Source organism: Helianthus annuus, chromosome 9, assembly GCF_002127325.2.
Source record: "Helianthus annuus cultivar XRQ/B chromosome 9, HanXRQr2.0-SUNRISE, whole genome shotgun sequence".
In the NCBI taxonomy this organism is placed as follows: Eukaryota; Viridiplantae; Streptophyta; class Magnoliopsida; order Asterales; family Asteraceae; genus Helianthus; species Helianthus annuus.
Genome location: NC_035441.2, coordinates 186,545,316 through 186,570,756, shown reverse-complemented (window position 1 = coordinate 186,570,756; position 25,441 = coordinate 186,545,316). Strand labels below are relative to the sequence as shown.

General features: G+C 38.5%; 3 protein-coding genes across 3 annotated transcripts; all 3 read left to right on the top strand.

The window, feature by feature from the left end:
* Positions 1 to 1,405: 1,405 nt before the first annotated feature.
* LOC110875120 (clavaminate synthase-like protein At3g21360) lies at positions 1,406 to 3,759 on the top strand. The gene is made up of 3 exons (XM_022123335.2): positions 1,406 to 1,820; positions 2,143 to 2,396; positions 3,191 to 3,759. Exons 1-3 carry the CDS (start codon positions 1,458 to 1,460, stop codon positions 3,549 to 3,551), a joined length of 978 nt encoding a protein of 325 aa, XP_021979027.2. The 5' UTR covers positions 1,406 to 1,457; the 3' UTR covers positions 3,552 to 3,759.
* Positions 3,760 to 10,875: 7,116 nt separating this feature from the next.
* LOC110880146 (clavaminate synthase-like protein At3g21360) lies at positions 10,876 to 13,356 on the top strand. Its single transcript, XM_022128721.2, has 3 exons — positions 10,876 to 11,338; positions 12,549 to 12,802; positions 12,883 to 13,356. The coding sequence occupies exons 1-3, from the start codon at positions 10,967 to 10,969 to the stop codon at positions 13,238 to 13,240; spliced, it is 984 nt and encodes a 327-aa protein (XP_021984413.1). The 5' UTR covers positions 10,876 to 10,966; the 3' UTR covers positions 13,241 to 13,356.
* A 4,111-nt stretch (positions 13,357 to 17,467) lies between these two features.
* Positions 17,468 to 18,805, top strand: LOC110876957. Its single transcript, XM_022125114.1, has 4 exons — positions 17,468 to 17,639; positions 17,711 to 18,187; positions 18,272 to 18,416; positions 18,502 to 18,805. Exons 1-4 carry the CDS (start codon positions 17,468 to 17,470, stop codon positions 18,803 to 18,805), a joined length of 1,098 nt encoding a protein of 365 aa, XP_021980806.1.
* The last annotated feature ends 6,636 nt before the right edge of the window (positions 18,806 to 25,441 follow it).

The following is a 25,441-nucleotide window of genomic DNA, read 5'->3' as shown; positions in this document are numbered from 1 at the left end:
GACGTTTATCTCTAACTATATTAATTAATATTATATTATATTTTGTGTATAAAATTAATATGTAATACTATTATTAAAAGGGGGAGACATCAGAGAGCGACACGTGTACAAAAAGATTTTCATTTATTAATATAGGAAGATTAAACTATTATTAATACGAACAACATATAATATTACTAAAGTACCTTTATGATTAAAGAACAAAAAATAAAGTAAAGTGCAATTTGCGTCCCTTTGGTTTAGAGCAGATATTAACTTTTGTCCCTCGATTATTATTATTATTATTATTATTATTATTATTATTATTATTATTATTATTATTATTATTATTATTATAAACCGTACATTATAAATATCAGTTCATCTCCTCACACTCAACTGTACATCATCACCTATACTCAAAGATCGGCCGACCACCCCTCTCCGTTGAAGTTCTACCATTCCCACAGAGGTGATGTATTTTACCATGACTATGCATTTGTGTGATTAAGCATGTTAAGCAGATCACATGCATATTCGTGTTGTTTGTATCTCATGTGACATGCACATGATCTAATTTAAATGAAAAAATAAATCGGGCTAGGGCTAAAGGACTTTTGAAACATAAAGAACAAACTCGTCAAATTAAATATAAAGGATACTACTTGAAATGTATTATAAAAATAAACGACAAAATTTGCAATTGATAGATCACAAGCATATTCTTGTTGTTTGTAACCATGGGAGGCTTTGATGGTGTGCGGGGAGGACCTCCGCACAAGGCCCTCGATTTCGAGGGGCATGCAATTTAAAAAAAAAATCCGATACGTATATGCTATTTTTTTAAAATAGTAAACACATACCACTTCTAATATAGGCACATTTACAAATCATCTTTTATGGTTTAGAATTTAGCCCAAATTGGAATTAGCTTTATTGAACCCAATACTAGTTTGATCTTTTTTAAATAATAACAAAACATAATGGAAGGACACATTTTTTCAAGCTCAAACAGGGTATATGAATTCTCAAAGACGCCTCTGTTTCTAAAAAAAAAAAAAAAAAAAAAAAAAAAGGTGTCTCTAAAATAAGTGTTTGTCATTTTCACTACCATGCATGCAGCTGCCTAACAATTGATCATATTAACTGAAGTTTGACTTTGCCAAAACCTTTTGCTTAGAAAAACTTGGTGTGTGTGCACCAACAAGAAATTCTTCACATTTTTTTATTACAAAATATAATGTATAACAAGATAACTTGTCTATGAAAACGCCATAATAAACAGATTTAAATACAAAAAAAAAAAAACTCTTATCAAAAGTTCTCCCTCTGTCATATGCATAGCAAAGCTACCTAGTGATCATCGTATACAAACTGGCGATATCATCAAACTCGATCTAATTTAATAAAATAAAAAAAAATACCTTTTCAAGTCTTATATATACACACACGACCAACGAGAAAAAACAACTATCTAAATGGCCACCGGACGATTCTTCCAAGAACTAGAGTTACCGGAACAAAAAACTTACAGCAACGGCGTTGTTTTCCCGGTGGTGTTGACACCAACCGCTAACACGAATATCACCGCCTTTGAAGAGGCGATAAGAGCCGAGAAGCCATGGCTAGAATCTCTATTAAAGGAAAGTGGTGTTATTCTCTTCCGAGGCTTCCCGGTTACCACTGCTTCTGAATTCAATGATGTCATTGAAGCTTTTGGCTACCCTGAAGCGCCCTATGTAGGCGGCAGGGCAGCTCGAACCCAAGTTGTTGGTCGGGTTTACACTGCCAATGAAACCCCACCGGACGTTAAAATTCCTTTCCATCACGAGATGGCTTACGTATGTCGATTAATTCTTTGATTCTATACATTTCTATGTTTTCGCTACTTGGTTTGACCATTAGATTATACAGTAGGTGGGGTCAAGAGAGTTCGCTGACCTCACCTGCTATTAAATTAAATAGTTGGGACGGTCAAGAGGGTTCGATGACACTCTCATCTAAGTTTATGGATTTTTTTAGATATAAAATCTAATTTTAGTTTTTAAATGAATTGTACTTCTGACTGTAACCGGTAGAGAAGAAACCTTATTTTTTTTTTAAATAGAAGAAACCTTATAACGACCCTGACTAAAAAGTTTTGATTTCGCCGTTGTCTAATAGGTTCCAGAATTCCCCTCCAAGATATCATTCTTTTGTGAGGAAGCACCAGGAAGCGGGGGGCAGACTCCAATAGTTTTGAGTCATATCGTATATGAAAAGATGAAAGAGAAGCACCCAGAGTTCGTCGCAAAACTTGAGGAGCATGGAGTGACGTATATAATATTAACCGGCGATGAGGACCAGCCATTGTCCTCCACTGGTAGAGGTTGGAAGACCGCATATGATACCGACGACAAAAAAGTTGCCGAGGAAAGGTTTACATTAGTTTCTCTACATCAAATTTTATTAGTCATAACTCATAACACTAGGGAATCACCAACTTTGACGTTGATCACTAACAATATTGATAAAGCAAGAATTTGTGTCATAAAAGGGACTAACTGTTGGAAAATCAGGCCCTTCGATACGCGATATGAATGAACCGTTTGATTTTTTTAATATTTAACAATGAAAGCACACAAAGGCGTCCATGTGATCGACATCTTCGAATTAAGAGATGCATGTTACTTTGGAATTTATACTCTCCGCTTGCGGTATGAGCATATAATGTATATATGGGCGCTCGGGGGGCAAAAGTGAAAGTGCACTAATTTTAACGTTATTATACTAATTTCGTGAAAATAACATTAAAAGAGGGGGATTGTTAATCATACATCATGTGGTGGCGTTAATGGCCGAAAGATAAGGAAGTACATGTACTAATCGGCCTTTGTCTTAATTGTTAAGTGTTATGTGCCTTATGTCCAAGGCTTGATGCAAAACTACTATCGAGCCGGGGGTCTCACTGGAAGCAGCTTCTCTATTCCTATGGGGTAGACGTAAGCATGTCTACATCTTACCCTCCTCAGACCCTACATTAGCTTTGCTATTGGTAGGATTTACTGAGTATGATGATGATGATATTTTGGAATTTAAAAAAAGTCAAAAGTTCATTTTAGAAAAAAATGACTTTTTCATATGTTCATTTTGGGTCAACTCCTTTTGTGTTAAACAACATATATGAAGAGGATCTTAATCTTGTTTAACCATTTATTATGATGGAGTGTAGGGCAGCAAAGCTGGGAACAAGGCTAGAATGGATAGGGAATGCTGCAAAAGTTATAGCGGGTCCAATGCCTGCCATCAGATTCGACAAGGAAACTCAACAGAAAACTTGGTTTAATAATTTGACCGGCCCCACAAACGGTCCTCGTAAAATTCACGATAAGGGGGCGTTTGCTGAGCTCGGAAATGGTGAAGCTGTGGATGATGATGCGATGGATGATTGTGTGAAGATCTTGGAAGAAGAATGTGTGGTAGTACCTTGGAAGAAAGGTGATGTTATGCTTGTTAATAATTTGACAGTACTTCATGCGCGCGAGCCACTGCTAAAACCACCTCGACGCGTACTTGCATCCCTTTGCAAGTGACTGTGGTTTCACCTTATGAACCACCACATTTGGCTTTCACTTAGCAAACCAATAATCTTTCTTGTAAAACACTAATAAATGATATATATTGCAAGAACGAAAAGAGAATAGTTGGAAATGGTTTTTGAAATAATATATATTGCAAGAACGAAAAGAGAATAGTTGGAAATGGTTTTTGAAATAATAGCATTGTGTACCTTTCATTTTTTACGGTTATGGCATATTAGATAGATTATCAATAAATAATAAGTGTTATATTTTATCTAATAGTGTGACGATTTAAATCTTAACTAGGATTGCGACCCGCCGCAATGCGGCGGGGATTCTTTAATTATAACAAAGTAGATCTAGGACCCGCACGTTATGTTAAACCTGTCAAACGGGGAAAAAATAGACGATGTAAAAACGTTTACCCACACACGCACGTTGCGTCGTGTTAACTCGCAAAATTTAGAACGAAACGTAAAAACGTTAAACCAAAGACGCACGTTGCAATGTGTTAAGTCACAAAATTTAGAACCAAGCATAAAGCGAAAAATTTGCGGAAAATGAAAACTATAAAAGGCCAAAGTTGAAAGTAAAAAAAGTTTTGAGAATAGATTGCAAAACATAAAAAATTTTGGGTTAAAAGTAAAAAAATAAATAGTTTTGGGTTAAAAGTAATTTATGACATGCTTTTTGGTGAAAAGTAAAAAAATCAGTTTTTTTTTGGAAAACCTCCAAAGCCAACGTTACGACAACCATATGCATAACCATTTTTTCTTTAGAAAACCCTCAAAGCACACCTCGTGTTGCGGCGGGGCGTAAAACGGTGTCAAATAGTACTAATGTCACACAACCGTCATCGACCACCAACACTGACTCGACCTAGGATATGCGTGTTGCGACGAACCTTTCAAACGTGAAAAAATTGAGGTAAAAACGTTGAACCACACATGCACGTAGCGTCGTATTAACTCGAAAAATTTAGAACTATACGTAAAACAAAAATTTGCGAAAGATGAAAACTATAAGGGAAAAAAGTTGTGAAGTTAAATTGGAAATAATAAAAAGTTTTGGGTTAAAGTTATAAAACCAAACTATGTAGGGTTAAAATTGTAAAAGATATAAACCTTTGGGTGAAAAGTAGAAAATCAACTTTTTTTTGGAAAATGTCCAAAGCATAGGTTACAACTCATTATGCATATACATGTTACTTCTTTATATAGGTTTTAATATTAATAAATCAATGATAAAGGGAATTTGAACCTATATGATACATGTTTGAGAGTGAGATGTAACCATATCATGATCACGACATACCTATGTTACAAGGTCTGGTATCACGTGACATGGTAAAAAAATATATTTATATGTTTTATTAGCATTTAAAGATGACAAAATTGCATAAAACAACATTTGTGTTATACCTAAACTACACTTCGTACATTTCACTATGAAATCAGCAAAAACCAACCTTTATGTTTATGTCTTGCTACAGGTTCAACCTTTAACACAAACTCTGTTCATATTCTTGATTAAGGTGCTGTTTGTTTTTGCAGACATAAATTGTCTGCAAGCTAATTTCATCTGTTTTCATGTCTGCAACTGAAGATGTGGTCTGAAGCTCTTCAAGCTGAAAATATAAGACTGTTTGTTTTTATAAATTGATACTGTCTGTACAAACTTTTTTTTTTTTTTGGATTTCAATAAAACAATTAATAATATAATATTGTTCGTAATAACCAATCTCCAACCCAAATTCCCAAATCACCGCTGAATTCACATTCCAATTCATACACCTCCTGCTTCTACATCTGCATTCCAAATCACCTGCACACACACCTACCTTCAAAATCAACAACCTACACATCAAAAATCATCACAGGTCGAGCTCATGGGAGGACATCTTATAGTATCAAGCAAAGAAAATTATGGGTCGACATCTCATCACCTCAGTTGTGGCTTCTTCCAGTTTCCACCGCACTCTTTAGTCTCTGTTTTCACGTCTAACGGTTCTGGAATCCCGCATAAAGTAAACGCGAAAGACATCAGCTTAATCGATTAATCGATGACGTCCATTCTTGTATTGATACCTCATCAGAACCGGAAAGTTCGTCGAAGTGCGGTTCCGAGAAGGTTGTACAAGAACATGACGGAGCCGGCGAGGTTCTCTGGCCGACCGATGATGATGACACGATGAGAATGATCGATGATGATGATGACGATGATGAAGAAGGAGGGTTTTTTGTGAAGATGTTTGAAGATAGGATATCATAGTTTTTTTTTTTAAGTTGAAAAAAGCCTTTTTCAGATCTGTTTAAAAAAAACAGTCTTTAAGGGTAACGTCTGCGCGTCTGAAGACAGCAGCCCCCTTGAAGATGTTTGAAGAAAAACAAACACCCCCTAAGTCACCTCACATGCAAAACATGTGAGGGGTTTTTAGTCATTTTACTTATTCTTTTAATATTAGTTTTTTTAATCAAAAACATAATTAATCAGATTTCACCACTATATATCCACCTTTCCCCTTCTTCACTCTTCACGACGAAACTAGGGTTTCATCTTCTCTGTATCCTCTTCACCTTCTCACTTTCCACCGTTCACCAACCACCACCGTATCCACAGCTGAGCTCGACGTCACCGACTCAATCCAAAAAACTCTCAGTGTGGTCTCATTCTTACCTCAACAATTACAATCGCAAATGTTGACGTCTTCTGAATCAACGCCACGTCATACTCTTACTACCTTGTGGATCGTGATTCCGACTCGGCGTCAACTCTCGAGTTCAACTCACCGATTCCTCACGACGTGATAACCGCTTCGTTGTTACGTAACTCAAAGCTTGACACGTTTTACTATATCGGATTAACAGGTATAAGTGTTGTTGGTGCGCTGTTGAATATTTTGTCATCGACGTTTAGGTTGACTAACGACGGAAAAATTGTGAATTCCTTGATACCTATATGAAAAGATTGTGACTTCCTTGCTACCCATATTAAAAGTTTGGAACTTTCTTGATACCCAGGTGGAAAATTTGATTTTTTATTAATACCCAGATAGAAAAACTGAAAATTTGTTGATACCCGGATGGAATATTGAAGATTAATTGATACCGAATGACAAGATTGAAAATTTCATAAGATGGTTGATGTTGGTGTGGCAAGTGGGGATGGTGTAGGTGGTTGTGGTTGAGAAAGGTGGTTGAGATGGTGATCTAGGTGTGGAGTGGGGTGGGGTGTTGACTTTGATGTTTGACTGATGAAACAAAAAATAGAAAAGAAAATAAGGATTTTAAAAAGACTAAAATACTCTCACATGCAAAGTATGTGAGATAAAGGTTGAACCATGTAACAAAATATGAACATAAAGGTTGGTTTTTGTCGATTTCATTGTGAAAGGTATAAAATACAATTTGAGGCAAACATAAAGGTTGTTTTCTGCAATTTTGCCTTTAAAGATAGAGTGATATTATATATTTCATGACGATAACATTATAACTAAGCTGGCTATACTAATTTAATACATTCTTAGTGAACACTAAGGGGCTGTTTGGTAGCCTCTTAATGATCATTCAGATGCTACCTCTTAATGGTTTAAAACCTCTGAATGAATAAGAGGTAACCTCAAGTCTGAATGGTTAAGAGGTAACCTCTGAATGGTAAATCATCACATGTCATATTATTCTACCTTCTCATTGGTAAAAATTCTTAATGGTTCCATTAAGAGGTAGCCTCTTAATAACTATTCAAAGGCTACCAAACAGCCCCTAATTCTTATAAAGTAATAAGTTATTTTTAATGAACAATGTTTTTATCAATATTATGTAGGTGTTTTATATTTTCTTAAAGAATTTCTTACAATGCTATAAGAAGTTATAACAAAATTTAGAAATTGGAACTTGTGACTTTTTTAAATTAAAAAGAATTTTAATAAATAAGGAAGTGTTAATAACGTTTGGATGGTTATCAAATTAAAAAATAAAAGATGGAACAAATCAAGAATCACAAAATTCCCTTTCGAACAACAAAACAAAGACTGTAGTACGACTTTAATAAATCTAATTCAAAAAGATATCATGCTTAATTTATTGTTTTTTGAATTTATTGTATGCTTTAAACATGTGATTTTTGTATTTATCCTTGAAGTAGAAAACCAGGACTTTTAAAATGCATCTTTAATTATTAATGTTTGTGGCCTTTGAAAGCAAGATAAGGCACATGGGTATGGTTTATTAGTTAAAACTTATTATCATTCTTCCCTTTAGCGTCACGTTAACATCTTCTTCTATCATCTCACATAAATACCTTTAGAAGGCAAGGAGTGTGACAACGTATATGTTTCCTTTTACTCCATACCATAGGACATTTTCATCTGTTACAGGGTTTGGTGGCCCAAAACTGACTTTGCTTCGCCTAAAAGCCTCTTTCGACCTTGATTACACAGGGGTGTGTCATTATCCCCTCTTTTTTTTCCAATTAACTAGATTTCTACTACCTTAAAACACGTCCCACATTCCACTCCACGCTAGTTTTTCGTGGACATGAACCCTCTTGCCACAAAACTATTTTATCTCTTAAAAAATAAACAGCGCCTTCAACGACCGGTGAAAAAAATCCACCTCATCTTTAACTTTCATTTTTAACCAATGAAAAATTCCATACTAAATAGATTTCATGCCTATTTGATAGGCATGGTTGTAAAACAAGGTCTCCAAGGCTGAGTACCTCCCGAGTAGTTGCTACAAGGTAGGCTGACGAGATGACTTTCTTTACCTCCGCTTAATTACTCGAAATCGATCAAACACGGTCAACCTCGGCCAGAATCAAACCTAGTAGGTCAACTCGTGCCGAGTTTGACTTAAAAAAATAACACATAATTTCTATGTATCATATTAAGGAATAAATATCATCTTCACGTATTTTGTTATAAATATGAGTAAATTTATGTTATTTGATATATATTTAATTTCCCAAAATTAATTTCTTTTTAATTTAACATAAGCGAGTACTCTTCGAATACTCTCCATCTAGGCCAAGTACTCTCAACTCCCATTCAACCGACTAGGTAACGCCTAGCGACTTTTATAACCATGCCAATATTAACAAATGAACTAGTTAGATATAGCCTAATTATGCAAAGAGTTAAATGCTATTTAGTCCCTTTGGTTTGGGCCATTTTGCCAGTTTAGTCCAAAGGTTTTATTTTTCGCATGTGGGTCCAAAAAGGTTTTACTGTTTCCATTTTAGTCCACTAGGTTAACTTCATTAATTTTTTCTGTTAACGAGAAGGACAATTCGGTCATTTTATATGTAATTTTGTTAACTAGAAGGGCAACTCGACCATATAAAATGAACGAATTGCCCTTCTCGTTAACAGAAATAATGGATAAAGTTAACCCAATGGACTAAAATGGCAACCGTGAAACTTTTTTGGACCCACGAGCGAAAAATGAAACCTTTGGACTAAACTGACAAAATGACCCAAACCACATGGACTAAAATAGCATTTAACTCTTATTGTGCAAAATAAAAAAGTGAATGAAAGTTTTTTTTTTTTTTTGAAAGGAGAACTTCATTAGAAACACACCGACCAAAAACCAGGCCGGCAACAAGCTACAAAAACACTACATTATACAACTAAGTGAATAAGAGTTAATCCTACGTAACACTAACACCACTTTTTAATCTAATACTAGTAAAAGAATATTTCTAATGCCACATGATATTTTCTCCTCTAACATTCATTTCAATTAATGCCACATAGCACTTTCATATTTAATTCATTAATAAGACCCTAGGTTTTTTTTCTTTTTTCTTTTGTTTTTTGTTTTCTTTTTTTCGGTTTGGAGGATGGAGGCAAGCTTGTTGGTGAACTAAGGAGAGCTAATGCTGATTATGTTGTAGTGCTCACCTAAGCATGTTATCAGCCTTCAAGCATTTGAATTGTTTTATGTTTTTTTCTTCCGATGTATGTGTTTGTACAGAATATTTCATTTCAAAGTAAATAATATAGTTTTAGTTGAAGCCCGCGTATTACGCGGGCATTAACCTAGTATATAATAATTAATATCTATTTTAATCTATGATTAAAAAATATACATAAATGATCTATAATTTTAAAACTATGATTTTAGTACTTCTAAAAATAAAATAGTTTAAATTAAAAAGGAAAAAAAAAACAAAAACTGTTATTCATATCTGAGATTATCTATAAAATCGATATACGAGTTTTTCTAACATATAAATAAAAGCTAAAAAAAGTAACTAACCAAAGGACTATCTCGCAAAAAGACTAAAATTTTATTGAACTCGGTTTTAAAATGATAGACGGAGAGAACTTAACGTTTTGAAGTTTTATAGATGAGATAATATTTAGATTTGTATCTATATTGATTTATGATGTGTTTTCAATTTAATAGAGCTAAGAAATATATTAATTTTATTTTATACGCATTTGTGACATAGTCAATTAACCTTTAATAATGAAAAGATTTTAATCATCATATATAAACCTTTAACTTATATAATAACTTTACAAATACTATTTATTAATTAAATTCACGTAACAATTATTAGTAATAATAACAAATCTAAATTTATGTCATACCAATAAAATTGGTTTTTTACCCATAAAGAGAAAAAAACAACTTAAATAATGAATTTGTAAACAGAATTGAAATCTTAGAGATTTATTTTAAATAAAAGTTATATTTAAAAGATACACAATAATAAAAAATTATCATTATTTACCCATTGTTATATGTAACATAATACATAATATCATTCATATTAATAATTTATAAATTTGTTTATTACATGTTTTTCAATATTTAATCTTTGTAATACACAATTATTATGGTATTTTCAGTATTACTAATTAAGATGGGCTAGTTTTTGTGATAAATTCAAGTTAGAGGGTGTTTGGGATTCCTTTTAAAAGTGACTTTTGCAGCTGAGAAGGACTTTCGAGAAGGAAAAGAATCCCAAACACCATCTGAGAAGTCCTTTTGAAGTAAAATGAATCCCAAACACCATGAAAAAAAAGACTTTTAGAGCAGATTATGTGTTTAAAAAGGAGATTTTGAGAAGTTAGGATTTCTTACTTTGAGAAGAAGAAGTTGAAAAAGAATCCCAAACACACCCTTAGTTGTGTGAACTATTATATGGTAATAGAAATTCATTTATATAAAGTTGTCACTAATTAACATAGGTCGTTAGCAGTCTAAAGTTTTTTAAAGATTTTATAACTATATTATTTATATTGTATAAAGTCGTGTAATACGCGAGTGAATAAACTAGGATGATAATAAAACTAGTTGAAACTAGAGAAATTTGACTTTTCAGTTTTCAAATTTGATTTGTTCATCTTTAATGACTAGCACACACTCATAAATTTTGTACTTAAGAATCCCACTACTCACTTCGATTCAAACATGGAGGAACATAGCCTATTCCACGAAGCAGTTGACTTATTACCACTACAAAAACCTAACGGCGAAGTTCTCTTCCCCATCGTTCTCACTCCAAACCCCAAAACCACCAAACCAATTGAACTAACAGAAGCAATCAAAGCTAACAGAGCATGGTTAGACTCTCTGCTCCATCAATCCGGTGCAATTCTCTTCAGAGGGTTCAGTGTTTCCTCAGCTTCTGACTTCAACGACGTCGTTGAGTCCTCCGGGTATGAGGACTTCAGCTATGGTGTTGGTGGTGCAGGCTCCAGAACCAAAGTTGTGGGTCGGGTTTACACTGCTAATGAAGCTCCACCTCATCAGAACATCCCCTTCCATCACGAAATGTCTCATGTATCGTATCATATCATTCATTTATTCTTCCCTTTTTTGACATATACTTTACTCTGCGATTGAAATTTATTTGTTGAAATCAATTTAGAAAGTTAACTTTTTTTAGGCTGAAATTAACTAGAGATTCATAACTATATAGGTGAAAAAAATTGGTTTGGGTCTCCAAACCTAACCGGGTCCAAAGTGGTTTGGCCTTCATCAGTTCGTTGGTGAAATAGGTTTGGGGGAGGTATCAGTTAGGTCGGTTTCGGTTCGTAAACAAGTTCGTGTATGTGTAATGTTAAAATTGTTTTTTTTTTAAATAAACTACATGAAATTCAATTTTTATTAATTTTAAAGTTTATAAACAAAAAAATAGAAAATCAATAAAAAAATATAGGTGTGTATGTATATGTGATGTGTATATGTTTGTATGTGTAGTGTTATGTGATGTGATGTGTATGTGTATGTATGTAGTATATGTGATATACGGATGAGCTCAATACCAATCGGTACCGGTACCGGTTCGTAAACAAGTTTTTGTATGTGTAATGTTAAAATAGTTTTTTTTTAAATAAATTACATGAAATTCAATTTTTTATTAATTTTAAAGTTTATAAACAAAAAAAAATAGAAAATCAATAAAAAATATAGGTGTGTATGTATATGTGATGTGTATATGTTTGTATGTGTAGTGTTATGTGATGTGTATGATAGTTATGTGTATGTGTATGTATGTATATGTGATATAGGGATTAGCTCAGTACCAACCGGTACCGGTACCGAAAATCCTTAAAAGTTGGTACTAGTACAGTTCAGCACCAGTATTTGAAGGTAAAAACCGGTAAATACATGTACTAAAAATGTCTAAAGTTGGTACCGAAAATATATCGGTTCGAAAATTCGGTACTGGTATGGTACCCAGTACCATTTGCTCATCCATAATGTGATATGTATGATAATGTGCATGTATTTATGTGTGTATGTTTGAACCGGTTCGGTTCGGGAATCGATTTGGAACCGATTTGATTGGGGTCGGTTCGTATGCTGGGGGAGGGGAACTGGTTTGGAATTAGCGGTTATAAACGGTTTGGCGGGACCGCTTCAGGGGAGTACCAATTCTGGAACCGGTTACTTTGTGCACCTATACTATGATCTATCGATTAATCTTTTTTCATATCTAGATTCTAGATCCACTTAACTTGGAACTAATCTAGCTTCCATATGACAGTCTCCTGTGTTTCCCTCCAAATTGTTCTTCTTCTGTGAAGTAGAACCAGGAAAAGGGGGAGAAACATGTATAGCTCTGAGTCATGTCATATACGAAAGGATGGAACAAAAACACCCGAAATTCGTTAAAGAAATGGAAGAAAAAGGATTCATTTACACGCGAGTTCTTGGAGACGAATCTGATCATTCATCGCCAGTCGGTCGAAGCTGGAAGGAGGTCTTCATGACCGACGACAAAACCATAGCTGAAGAAAGGTTTGTGTAATATATAAGCGATAACAATAAATCCCAACTAATATATTATATTTAATATATTTATCGCAACAAAACTGCAGGGCTGCAAAGCTTGGAATGAAACTAGAGTGGATGGAAGGTGCTGTGAAGGCTATAATCGGGCCTAACCCTGGTTTCCGATATGATGAAGTTAAGAAACATAAAATTTGGTTTAATGGTGTGGTAGGAAGGTTTGAAGATAAACTAAACAATGACCCTGCAAACGCGGTGGTGTTTGGTGATGGAAAACCACTGCCCGCTGATGTTTCTGATGATTGTGCTAAGATCTTTGATGAAGAGTGTGTTGCGTTACAATGGCGGAAGGGCGATGTTCTGTTGTTAGATAACTTGGCGGTCGTGCATTCCCGGCGACCATTGATTACGCCGCCTCGCAGAGTGCTGGCTTCATTTTGCAAGTGAACTTTGTGATGTTGGAATAATGGAATGTAATGTCTGTAAATTTCATTTCAAATAATGTGGTTTAATAGTTGTAATAAGGCATAACACTTATGTTATATATATTTTACTTTCACATACACTTGTTTAATTTCTAAACTTTTGAAGCTTTATAAACTTTTAAAAAAAATGTTTGCAAAAAAAAAATGGTCGATACAGCTAAGTGTTAACGACATACAGTGGCGAAGCTTGAAAATTTCTACCGGGGGTTCGGAAGTCACCGGACCTAAAAAAGTATATACCTAAAAAATATTTTATAAAACCGGATGGTCGAAAACGTATATACCTAAAAAAATTTATACGAAACGTACATACATAACACTACTGAACAAAAAGTTCTCACCGCCTTCATAACTGCGCCCATGACGTCATATATCTGCATATCATCAATATAATAAAATGAAAAATAATAAAGAAACTAGTATTAAAATATTGAAAATTTGGTTGATCATCGGCTATGTAGCACGGGGACTCCATTTATGTGGCCGTACCCGTATCGGGTACTTGTCGGGGACGGAAACACCATGGGTACTCGTCGGGGACGTTTCCTAAACGTTTCCAATGTTGGCCGGGGATGTATCTAGTAGAAGTATCCAGCCCGTTTCTATTTAATTTTAGGGTTTTAACCCTTTCAAATTCCACAACCGGCCATTAAATAAATAGACCTATCATATTCGACTTCTCTAATCTCTAAACTCTCAAGTCTCATCATCTCTAATTTTCTATCGATTGCCGATCTCTCACTAGATGAACCGGAATTTAAAAATGATTTGATTATTGATAATTAATTACCTTTGGAAGATGTAGTATTTTTGAAATTTGTTTAATATATTTTTATTTTTATATTTTTTATTGCCGTACCCGTATCTTGAAACTTCGAGTTTTGCCGTTTCACGTCCTCGTATCGTCCCTGTACCCTGATCCCGTACCCGTTTCCGTTCCAGTGCTACTTAGATCAGTGCTACTTAGATCATCGGTAGGAGGAAACAGGAAATCGTGTTGTTATATAGCAAAACTATAATGAGGTTAAAAATGATAAAATTATTGATTTTTCGGTATAATTTAAAAGAGATAGTTATATATATTTTTAAACTAATTGAGTTTATACAAAACTGATTTAGAGTAGGTTTACATGAGTTAACATAAAAACCTTATTCGTTTTTAATCCCCCATCGCGATTTCTAATTTATAATTAACTAGTAATTTTACTCGCAACATGACTTGTTTTCGAACAAAATTTACATCAAAATGTAGGCCAACTGAAAACGCACATAACAATAAACACAAAAACGTACTATGTTTAACGTGATTCATTTGCGAAACAAATTTACGTTGAAACGCAATCCACTTATACCGACACGTACATAGAAACTTTAGAAACTTATGGGACCAAAAAAAATTTTTTTTAAGTTTTCAAAAAGTTGAGGATTCAGTGTCAAAAGTTAAAGAGAGTCAGGTGAGCTGTGAGCAAATTCAAAAAGTATAGAAGTGTTAAAGTGATTAATCAAAACCAATTGGTGTAATCCATTTCGTAGAGAAACACACCTTTTAAGAGGATTTTTTTTTTGGATTTTTTTAACGGCAAATCACTTTATATATACATATATATATATATATATATATATATATATATATATATATATATATAGAGAAAGGTTAACATACTTCACGGCTTATTATACTTTACGTAGGAGACAATGGTAACCGTTGGATCAGGGGTATAATCACGCATGAAACATATAATCACGCATGGGACCACATAATCACGCATGGGACCACATAATCACGCATGGGATCCAAAATCACGCACGTTATTTTGGTCAAAAAAATAATTACGCATGTTATATATTTCGTGAAGTACGTTAATGTACGTTAAGGCGTGAATTACATTATACTTTATATATATATATATATATATATAGTGGAAGGTTCAAATGAGAATAATTTTTTTGTAAGAAGAAAAAAGAAGAAGTTTCAACCAATAAGAATGCTTCATTTTACTTCATTTAATATTTGCATTTAATTTTAATATAAGGTTATATTGGTAAACTTACATAAATCATTAATTTGTATTCTTCCTCCTTAATAACTAACTAAATTAAATTTGTAACTCGTTTTCAAAATAAATACTTTTTCCAAATTAAAAAAAAAACAAGTTAATTTAAAATGTAGAATAAATTATTAGTTGTGTAGGATAAATTAGGAGTTGTGTAGGATATATTTCGAGGTGTGTAGGACTAGAAACGGCGGCAGCGGCGCGAGGAGTTAACGACCGAACGTGCTGCAACCTAGGGATCGACTGCGTAGGATAAAATTCTATAATGTGTAGGGTATATGTAGGAAAATTTTGATATGTGTAGGTTTTGTAGATTATATGTAGGATAATTAATGATTAGTTGATTAATTAATTAAAGAGACAAAAATTAATGATATGATTTATAAATGAAATAGTATTTTACTAATATGCCCTTTGTTCTTTTTCTTCTCAATTTAATTTTCTTCTCAAATGAACCTCCCCCTATATATATATATATATATATATATATAAAGCCAACTAGAAACTGGGAAACAAAACAGGACAAAAAAAAACGACAGAAACATAAAGACAACAACATCAGCCCTACGGAATAAAAAATCAACCAATTCCATCCAGAACCCAATTCAAAAAGGATTTTTTGTTAAAGTGATTAATCAAAACCAATTGGTGTAATCCATTTCGTAGAGAAACACACCTTTTAAGAGGATTTTTTTTTTTGGATTTTTTAAACGGCAAATCACTTTATATATACATATATATATATATATATATATATATATAGAGAAAGGTTAACATACTTCACGGCTTATTATACTTTACGTAGGAGACAATGGTAACCGTTGGATCAGGGGTATAATCACGCATGAAACATATAATCACGCATGGGACCACATAATCACGCATGGGACCACATAATCACGCATGGGATCCAAAATCACGCACGTTATTTTGGTCAAAAAAATAATTACGCATGTTATATATTTCGTGAAGTACGTTAATGTACGTTAAGGCGTGAATTACATTATACTTTATATATATATATATATATATATATATATATATATATATATATATATATATATATATATATATATATATATAAAGCCAACTAGAAACTGGGAAACAAAACAGGACAAAAAAAAAACGACAGAAACATAAAGACAACAACATCAGCCCTACGGAATAAAAAATCAACCAATTCCATCCGGAACCCAAACCGAAACCGAACCCCCAATGATATAGATTGAGATAAAATTCATTGATCCCGGTTAATCTCCATCTCCCCATGCACCAATTTTTTTATGTGATTCTCAAATCCCTACACACCTATTCCCAGACAGGCCCCAAATTTCAATGTACGAGAGACTTCGTCCTCGAAGTTAATGCGAACCTGCTCTTCCCCCGCAATTTCTTCCGACACCTCCCTGTGCTTACTCCAACTTGGAACAAATTCCCTCATCCTGTTGACCTACTCCTCCAAACGGAAGATCTCCTCGAGGTTGAAAAGGTCCGAAGTGTTGGTAATCTCTGACTCCTGATTAAGATCAGGAATAATTAAGTTTTGGGCCTTTTTCTTGGGGTTTTCACCGCGTTTGGGCCTGCATGTGATGTAACTGGGCCTAGTGTTGTTACCCGAGACATGCCCCACATCTTCTCTACCCAGGCCTACCCCGGTCTCTTTCTCAGCCGCCATTTGTGTGGGCCTTTTCTCACCAGGCATTTTAAAAGTTGTGCCAACATCATGATTCTCCTGATATTCCCCATGCACATGTGCGTTGCTTCCCCAGGCTCATTAGACTAAGGGGTATGGGGGCCAGTTTAGGCCCGACGAAGGCCAGCGCCGGTCCCCCACACCGCCCCCCGTGGCTTGTTATGTTAAAAGCGGCATGGGCAAGACGGGGAAGACGGGCCATGAATTTGAATTTGTAGCCATTGAACGGCTATATGTAATTAATAAAAAAAAATCTTTTTTCTATAAAACCATTCCATTTTATACCATTGAACGGCTATATGTAATTAATAAAAAAAAATCTTTTTTCTATAAAACCATTCCATTTTATACCATTTTTCATCACTTTCTACCCACTTTCAACCCAAAACACTCTCATTTTAATACCACTATTTTATAAAAAAAAAATATCTTTTCATCCACAATGGCATCTAATTCTTGGTGGTCCTCGGGTTATTCGGACGAAGAGGAGATGATTTTCGCAAACACTGTGGTAAAGGCGGCGCAGATTCTTATGGAGGAGGATGAGGAAGAGGAAGACGACTCGTCTGAAAGCGTTATTACCAGACAAATACGGGTTAACAGAGACCGCGAAGGTTTGTCATTAATAAAATTTATTATCCTTATTCCTTATTTACTCGTATTTATATATTTTTTACGACATGAGCGCACGAGAAATTGGTGAACGATTATTTTTCGGATGTACCCCTTTACAATGCCGACATTTTCAGACGAAGGTTCCGAATGAGTCGCCAATTATTCACACGGATTGCTGATGATTTGGCGGAGGTAGACCCATTTTTCACGCAACGACCCGATGCTCGGAATTATGAAGGGTTCACCATGTTACAAAAGTGTACTGCGGCCATTCGCCAACTGGCGTATGGGACAGTGGCCGACGCTTTGGACGAGTACTCACAGATGTCGGCAAGAACTACGCGGGAATGTTTGTATCGGTTTTGCCATAATGTGGTGAAACTGTATAGCAAAAAATATTTGCGGAAACCAAACGCGTATGATGTTCAACAGTTGTACCAAGCTCATGAAGCATGGCACGGGTTTCCGGGAATGCTTGGTAGCATTGATTGTATGCATTGGGCGTGGCATAACTGCCCGACTGCGTGGCGCGGCCAATACACGCGAGGTGATCACGGCCATCCAACCTTAATACTTGAGGCCGTGGCGTCACAAGATTTGTGGATCTGGCATTCTTTTTTTGGTTTCTCAGGTTCACTCAACGACCTCAACGTGTTATACCAATCGGCGATCTTTAGCGATGTCGTTAATGGCACCGGTCCGGACACCCGTTTTACAGTTTCTGGGGTTGAGTATAGACGCGGATATTATCTTGCTGACAGAATATATCCGTCTTGGTCTACAATTGTCAAGACTATTCCAAGCGTCAAGAAGCTGCAAGAAAAGACATCGAACGTTGTTTTGGTGTTTTTAAAAAAAAAGGGCCATCATTCAACAACCGGCACGTGCGTTCACACCGAAGAGGTTGCGCCTTTGTATGTATGCTTGCCTTTTGCTCCATAACATGATTATTGAAGACAAAGGTCGGACGATTTGTGAGTATGATGAGAATGCATCTTACGGGAATACTGTCCCGGTAGAGCCGACGCAACAGGATTTAAACTCGTTCGTGCTAACCAACGACTACACGCATGCAAACCTTCAACAAGATTTGGTAGAACATATATGGAACAACGCAAACGACGTGGACGGTGACGAAGATGAAGACGAAGACGAAGACGAGTAGTGTAGTTTTTTTAAATTTTTAAATGTTGTCTTTTCTTATAAATTTTAGGTGGTGTAATTTTTTTTAGGTTATGTAATTTTTATTTATGTTATGTAATGGATTTTATGTCTTATTTTTAAATTTTGATTTGTTTTTATAAAGTTAAACAAATAAAGAAGTTAAACAATAAAAATTAAACATTAAACAATAAAAATTAAACAAATAAATAAATTAAACAATAAAAAATTATGTGGGGTAGCCCCATCATCCACCCCCGCAAAAGTGAAGGAGACTTGTCCTCCATGAGCCGGTGATGTGGCGCCTATGTGACGACCCATCCTCATGAGGATGAGCCTCCTCATACCGTTTGGTCTTAGAAGAAGTAAAACTATACAACCCTATGATGGGACCCTCACCCATAAAAAATGCTTCCCCATTAATGGTTGGATCAATATTATGTGCCATAGGACTATGACCCCATGCACCATGCGTATGGAAAACCGAAACGTTGCAACCCTTCCCATGCGCCGCCTGATTAACAAACTCCCCATCTTCCGACCTTTCCGTCTCCATTTCGACCGACGGATCACATCCGATGACACCGGACAGAACCTTAACTAGAGAGACCGTACCTTCGTTATCCTTACTAACCTCCGATGACTCCACTGCTCCTCCAACGCAGCTTTTCCGGACCCATGTTCCTCACCTTCTTTAGTCTCAAACTTGTCCAAACAGTCTGGCGTCCAATCTCCAGGTTCTTCGGAGACCCATACCCTAAAATTCATGTTTTCCCAAACCACGGTGATGAAACAATGGTTAACCGGGCAGGGTTAACACGTGGTCTCGTCAAGAAGGGTTAATCCCTTCCTCTCGAGGATCGCTGGCTGGATCACCGGTGGTTGATCTCCTGCACAAGGAAACAAGCCGTGACTCGTAACAAGGAGGATGGGGTGGGGGGTGCTCCTTGTTACCACTCTCCGGCGTGAGAATCAGTAGTTTGCTTGGGAAGCAAAGTAAGATAGTAGTAGTACTGAGAGAGTTGTCAAGAGATACCTCAAACCTGGTTTGGGGTTGGTATTTATAGCCGAGGAGTGAAGGAGGACGATGATGGATGGACTGACGACGTGCTGCACCTTTGCAGGTGTGTCAGGCTTGTCGGTTGTGGAGGTTACGCCACGTCAGTCCATTGCTTACGTAGCTCTGACAGGTAACTGCCATTGGTGCCACTTGCACTGTGGTGTCAGTCCCACTTATTGAGTGCATAGGACGCGGTGCAGGCCGCATCGCTGCATGCGGTAACGTCTGAAGTTACCGCGTCTCCAACTTGTGATCAAGGAATACGCGAGATGCGGTGCTAGCCGCATCGTCGTCCGCGGAGACTATTTGCCTGCATCCCTTGTCGTGACGAAAATGCCCATATGGTGCGGTGCCAGCCGCACCGTTATGTTCATCTTCTTCTATGCCTAAGGTAAGGCTTTCTTGTATTGATAGAAGTGTTCACTGGATGCGGTGCGAGGCCGCATCGCTGTGAATACTTCCGTTTTCATACACCAGATGTGATGCTATGTCGCATCACTCTACCGTTCTCATGTTCCATGTAAGTCCTCCTTCGTTACTAGATAGATTGGATTCAACCCTTGTGCCGACGCGTTCTCGCATGGGCACAAGTAGGTTGTTAGCTAGTGGGGGTTTTGATAAGGGTAATGGTCACTCGCGGTCGATGCTGACGCGAGATCTGGGACCATACCCCTTCAAGTCCCCCCAGTCTAGTGTTGCTGCCACATACAAGTTGTATGTGGGAGGAGTACTGGACTATGGTGTTTGGAAGGTAGTTTGGAGTCTGGAGAAGATCCTAGACCATGTGTGGTCTTTTCCGTATGTAAATCAAGCTGGAGGTCTGGAAGGGTCATCTGACGCCTCTTCCGTATCGGTGAAGGAATTTCGTCTGATGCGAAATTCTCAGCCGATTTATGTCACCAGGTGGCTTGCCACCTGTTGTTGTGCCGAAAGTCTCTTGGAGACTTTGTTAGTAATGCTTCACAAACTTCGAACCAACCTCTGAGATGGTGGTTTGAAGGTATGCACTGGCTTTCAACCTCTGAGAGGTGGTCTTGTCTTCAAACCAATTGTTGAATTGGTGCATGAAGAAGAAAAGAAACTTTGGATCAATCTCTGAGATCGGGATCAAAAGTAGTTGATGCTTGTAAGTGCTTTGCTCAAGCTCTATGTTCAGCATCGAGTCATGAGATGACGATCCCTTTTTTGTTGGGTTTTCGTGTTCGTCGTCATAGCTCTCTAGTAACCGCACGTCCTTTGCGGTTACCTCGTTGCGTCATTGTTGGCCATGTTTGGTCAAACAATGTAGATTTGTACTATGGGTAAATAAACATGGTCATAGGCAAGGGTATGCCCACCATTGTTTATTCTATGCGGCCCATAGGCGGGCAAACAAAGTCATAAGCAGACTTGTTACCGCTGTTCGGACGCTTGCTGTTCGACAAGGGTTTGTTTAGAGCGCTTATTTGCGTTCTTTCTGGAGCCACTTACCTTCCCGCTCCAATACCGAGTTTGCCTTGAAGTAGCCTCGGTCGGTGATGTGGAGTGAGGTTGGCTCTTCCGTAGCAACCAGTCTGCGGAAGCTATGGTTATGTCCGTAGCTCTTCGTGAGTGTCTGCGGTTTTGCATTACCATATTCGCGCGAAGTGGGTGTGTTGCTCGGATGTAGCTCTTGAAGGTTCAGGAGTCAGGGTTGCTGATGTGCGCGCGCATACATTCCCTTCCTTCCTTATGTTAAAGAAGGTGTTCATGTACCCTCTGCGGTTGTGAACCGGACAGGAGGGATTTGAAGCTTGAAGAGAATGAAGGCGATGCGGTTTACCTGTGTCTGAGATGCGGTTCAGTCCAACGAACAACGCTGGTTCTGAGCATCTGACACACCTGAACGGGCTCGTGTGTGTCATGTCCGCATATTCCACGTGTGCTCGTGGGTAGTGCGGATAGATATTATACCCCCTTATAGTGTAGAGATATATATTTTTACCTATTTTTAGGGGTATGTTAAAAAACGACATGCGGTATGGGTTATGGTGCGGTATACCAGAGAAACCGCATGCCGCTTATAATTGGATAATGTAGTCGCTTTTTGTTGCATACGTGGCTGATCTCACGTGTGAGTTGGTGGAAGTTGGTGAGATCTTTCTGGCATGTGCTGAAATGAAAGGACGTTTGCACTGCCCGAGGCATTAAATGCACTGTAGCGAAGAGTGTAAACGTCTCTTATGTCAGGCGCATGGGCGGACACGCGCGCGTGATAACCGTCAGCGAAAACGGCGCTTGACACGTGGTGTCGCGCAATTCGTTCTTTTTGAACGTGATGATTCGTTTTCTCCCTCCGCATTAATTGCGATGGGTATATAAGGGGAAACCGTTCGTGGTTTTCCCTCACTTGTTCGAAATTTCAAAAATTTGCCGGTGAGAGAAAACTTGTTCTTTGTCTTCTCCGACGATATTTCTTGAAGTTCCGGTGAGGTTTTTAGTTTTTCCACTCACGTTCTTTCATTTCCTCGATATTTTCTGATGGCTGAACCATCAAATCCACACAATGTGGAGGGTGAAAACCCAGAGCCATCCTCGCCGGTGGCGGCGGAGGAGGAGGAGGGAGGAAACGCCGGTGGTGGTTGCCCGGTGTTAAGGTGGACCAAGAAGTCTTTTGATCGTCTAATGCTTGACGTTCAAATGCCCCCTGAATATGGGGCAGTCTACCCATCGGAAGGTGACACCGGTGCCGATGCTCCGGCCGGTTATGTGACGATGTGGGTAGATTTTTTTGGTGACTGTAATCTCCGGTTACCGTTGACTGTTTTTGTTGTCGAGGTTTTGGAGTGGTACAAGGTCCACATTTCTCAACTGAGTCCGTTTGGTATGATCCGGATTCGAAATTTTGAATTCACCTTTCGTGCTCTTGGCATAGAGCCCACCGTTGGAGATTTCCGACGGTTTTATCAAATGACGGTGTCCTTGGGGTTCTTTTCTTTCCGTCAGCGAGAGGGTAGTCCCAAGCTGATGACTCCTCCCAAGGGGATGACGATGTGGAAAAAGAAGTTCTTTTACATCAAGGCTGCTGCCATTGTTGCAAAGATGACGTTTCGGAATGTGACCGATACGATCATAGCAGAGACCATTGCGGTCCCAAGTTTGAAAACTGTGGAGTGGTTTCCGCAGTTGCAGACCATTGAGTCTGTGAAGTTGACCAACACACAGTTGTGGGTGTTGCGCATGATGTTGTCAAGGAGGAACAAGAAGTCGAAGCCCGTGGTGCGGGAGAAAAGTGGTGGTACGTACTTTTCATTTGTTTAACTTCCTTATCCTTGTATGCGTTACTGATTTGTGCGTTTGCTATCAGAGGAGGCTCCTGTATGGAGGATGTTTGCCCCGGATTTCCAGGGTCAGGTGGAAAAAGTTGTTTGTGCGGATGGCGAGGAGGAGTTTAATGTTATCATTCGAGATAACTTCCGGGTGCCTACTGAGGCCGCATTAGCAGTTGAGTTGCCGCGGGGCAAAGGTATGTTTAGGAATCCTTTATTCTTGTGATAACAATAATGGTTGCACTGACTCACCTCTTGCATGGTTTTCATGCAGGTGATCTTGGGGCCTTAGGGGACCCTGATGCGAAGGGTGTGCCTAAGAGGCAGACGGTGAAAGGCGTGCGCTTTTGCCAAAAGAAAATATCGGAGGTCCCTGTTGTGCCTCATTTGGTACCGCAGGCGGCAGGTATCTCTCACTCTTCTTTTCGTAGATACTTGGATTATGTGATAGTATCTGATACCCTTGAGGGTTTGGGTACAGCTGCGGGCTCGCAGTCTGGTGCTGGGAAAAGGCAAGTAGAAGAGACGGCTGCTGGTGCCGGTGGACCGAAACGTCGGAGGCTACAGTCTAAGAGGACTGTTCCGACATCGAAGAAACCTGCGGTTACTGTTGGTAAGTGTTGTTTAGCTAGTCTCAAGTGTGATGTATAACATGTGTTTTGACAGCTATTTGATTTTGTTTTGCAGAGCTTCAAGATAAGGATTTCTCTATCTTTGATGCTCCAAAGTCACCCCCGCATGATGCGGGTGCGGGTGCGGGTGTGACTGAGGAACCTTCGACACCTCCTGTCAAGGTGGTGCCCGAGTCAACCGTGCGGAAGGAGGGTACCGCAGAGAATGTTGCGACCCAGATATTCGATACCGCTGACTCGTCCAACAATCTGATCTCTCCCAATGAGGGAGATAATTTGAGTGTGCGGTTTGCTGATACTGGGAAGCAACGGTCTGATGCCGAACCGCAAAAAACTGGTGCTGAAGCGCGGCAGCATGATGCTGAGCCGCGGAGGTCTCCTGCTGGTGAGAAGGGTACCGGTTCGTCTGCCGGTGGTGCGGGTTATGATGGGCCTCCAATTCAGCATGGGGAGTCTGAATTGGAGTATTACTACCGCACCTATACCCAGGGTCGAAGCACTGTGTATCACCGACCCCCCTGGACTGTTATGCAGGGGGATGATATTTCCAATGACCCTTCTGCATGCAAGGAGATTTTGGGTGGTCTGGGCACCCCTTTTGAAGTGGAACGTGCCCGTGCCGCACCTCGTGAGCTGCGTATAAACCAGCTCTCAACAATGTTAATAGGATCTTCCATTGTGGCGAATGCCATTTTGGAAGATTACAAGGTGTTGGGCCGCCGCGAGGAAGAAGCTGCTCGCATGCGGGCTGAAGCGGAAAAATTGATCGAGGCTGCTCGTGCGGGTGCGGAGCAGCTTGAGAAAGATAGGGCTGCTTTTGAGAAGCAGAAACAGACCGCGGAGTGGGCTGCCGCTGCTCAGCTTAAACAGGTTCGTACTCTTGCCAAACTCCTTTCTGATGAACGCAAGAGTTGGAATGAAAAGTTGTCCAATGAGCGTAAGAAGTGGAACGAATCTTGGGCTAAGCAGAATGACACTTTGTTTCGTGCTCGGCAGGAGTTGACGAACGCCAAGGCAGCGAACGTTGCCTTGGGCAAAGAAAAAGCTGCAGCTGAGGCAATTGCGGTTAGGGCGCAGCAGGCAAAGGCCGAGGCCCTGAAGGCGCTTGAAGAGGCCAAGGAAGCCGGGGTTCGTGCTGCAAAGGCCCTTGAGGAGGCCGAAGAGAAGGAGAGCCGTTCTTCTAAGGCTCTTGAAGAGGCGAATGCGGAGCGCATTCGTTTGGATAAAGTTGTTGCCAGCCTGCAGGTATATTTCGTTGCCTCTGTTGTATATTTCGTTCATTGTTTTGAAAATGTTTATCGAATAAACTGTTTGCTGTTTTTTGACAGGCTGAGGTTCAGGCCCGGGAGGTCGCGGTTACAGACCTTACTACCCGCGTGTCGGTTGCGGAGGAGCGGGCTGATGTCGCTGTTGAGGCCAAGGATGCCTTGGTGTCCTCTTTTGACCAGCTGAAGGCTGACCGTGAGTGGTTGCGGACTCACGGTATCGCGCGTGTAAGTATCCGTTGCCTTTATATTTGCTTGGATTAGCATCCGAGACTTATGATCCTTTTACTGCAGATCGTTGAGGCTATCATGGATGCCCCTGAGACCGCAGCTGGCTTGGACTTGGTCAAGCAGCGTGCTCGTGACGCTGGTTATAGCCGTTATATTTCCCATATG

What these genes read in the sequence shown, in the direction of transcription:
- LOC110880146 (XM_022128721.2), top strand. Translation starts at nt 10,967, where the DNA reads ATGGAGGAACATAGCCTATTCCACGAAGCAGTTGACTTATTACCACTA. An exon ending in TCCATCACGAAATGTCTCAT is followed by an intron (nt 11,339 to 12,548) that starts GTATCGTATCAT and finishes TCCATATGACAG; the next exon opens with TCTCCTGTGTTTCCCTCCAA. An exon ending in AAAACCATAGCTGAAGAAAG is followed by an intron (nt 12,803 to 12,882) that starts GTTTGTGTAATA and finishes ACAAAACTGCAG; the next exon opens with GGCTGCAAAGCTTGGAATGA.
- LOC110876957 (XM_022125114.1), top strand. Translation starts at nt 17,468, where the DNA reads ATGGCATCTAATTCTTGGTGGTCCTCGGGTTATTCGGACGAAGAGGAG. An exon ending in GGTTAACAGAGACCGCGAAG is followed by an intron (nt 17,640 to 17,710) that starts GTTTGTCATTAA and finishes TTACGACATGAG; the next exon opens with CGCACGAGAAATTGGTGAAC. An exon ending in GCGCGGCCAATACACGCGAG is followed by an intron (nt 18,188 to 18,271) that starts GTGATCACGGCC and finishes TTGGTTTCTCAG; the next exon opens with GTTCACTCAACGACCTCAAC.
- LOC110875120 (XM_022123335.2), top strand. Translation starts at nt 1,458, where the DNA reads ATGGCCACCGGACGATTCTTCCAAGAACTAGAGTTACCGGAACAAAAA. An exon ending in TCCATCACGAGATGGCTTAC is followed by an intron (nt 1,821 to 2,142) that starts GTATGTCGATTA and finishes GTTGTCTAATAG; the next exon opens with GTTCCAGAATTCCCCTCCAA. An exon ending in AAAAAAGTTGCCGAGGAAAG is followed by an intron (nt 2,397 to 3,190) that starts GTTTACATTAGT and finishes GATGGAGTGTAG; the next exon opens with GGCAGCAAAGCTGGGAACAA.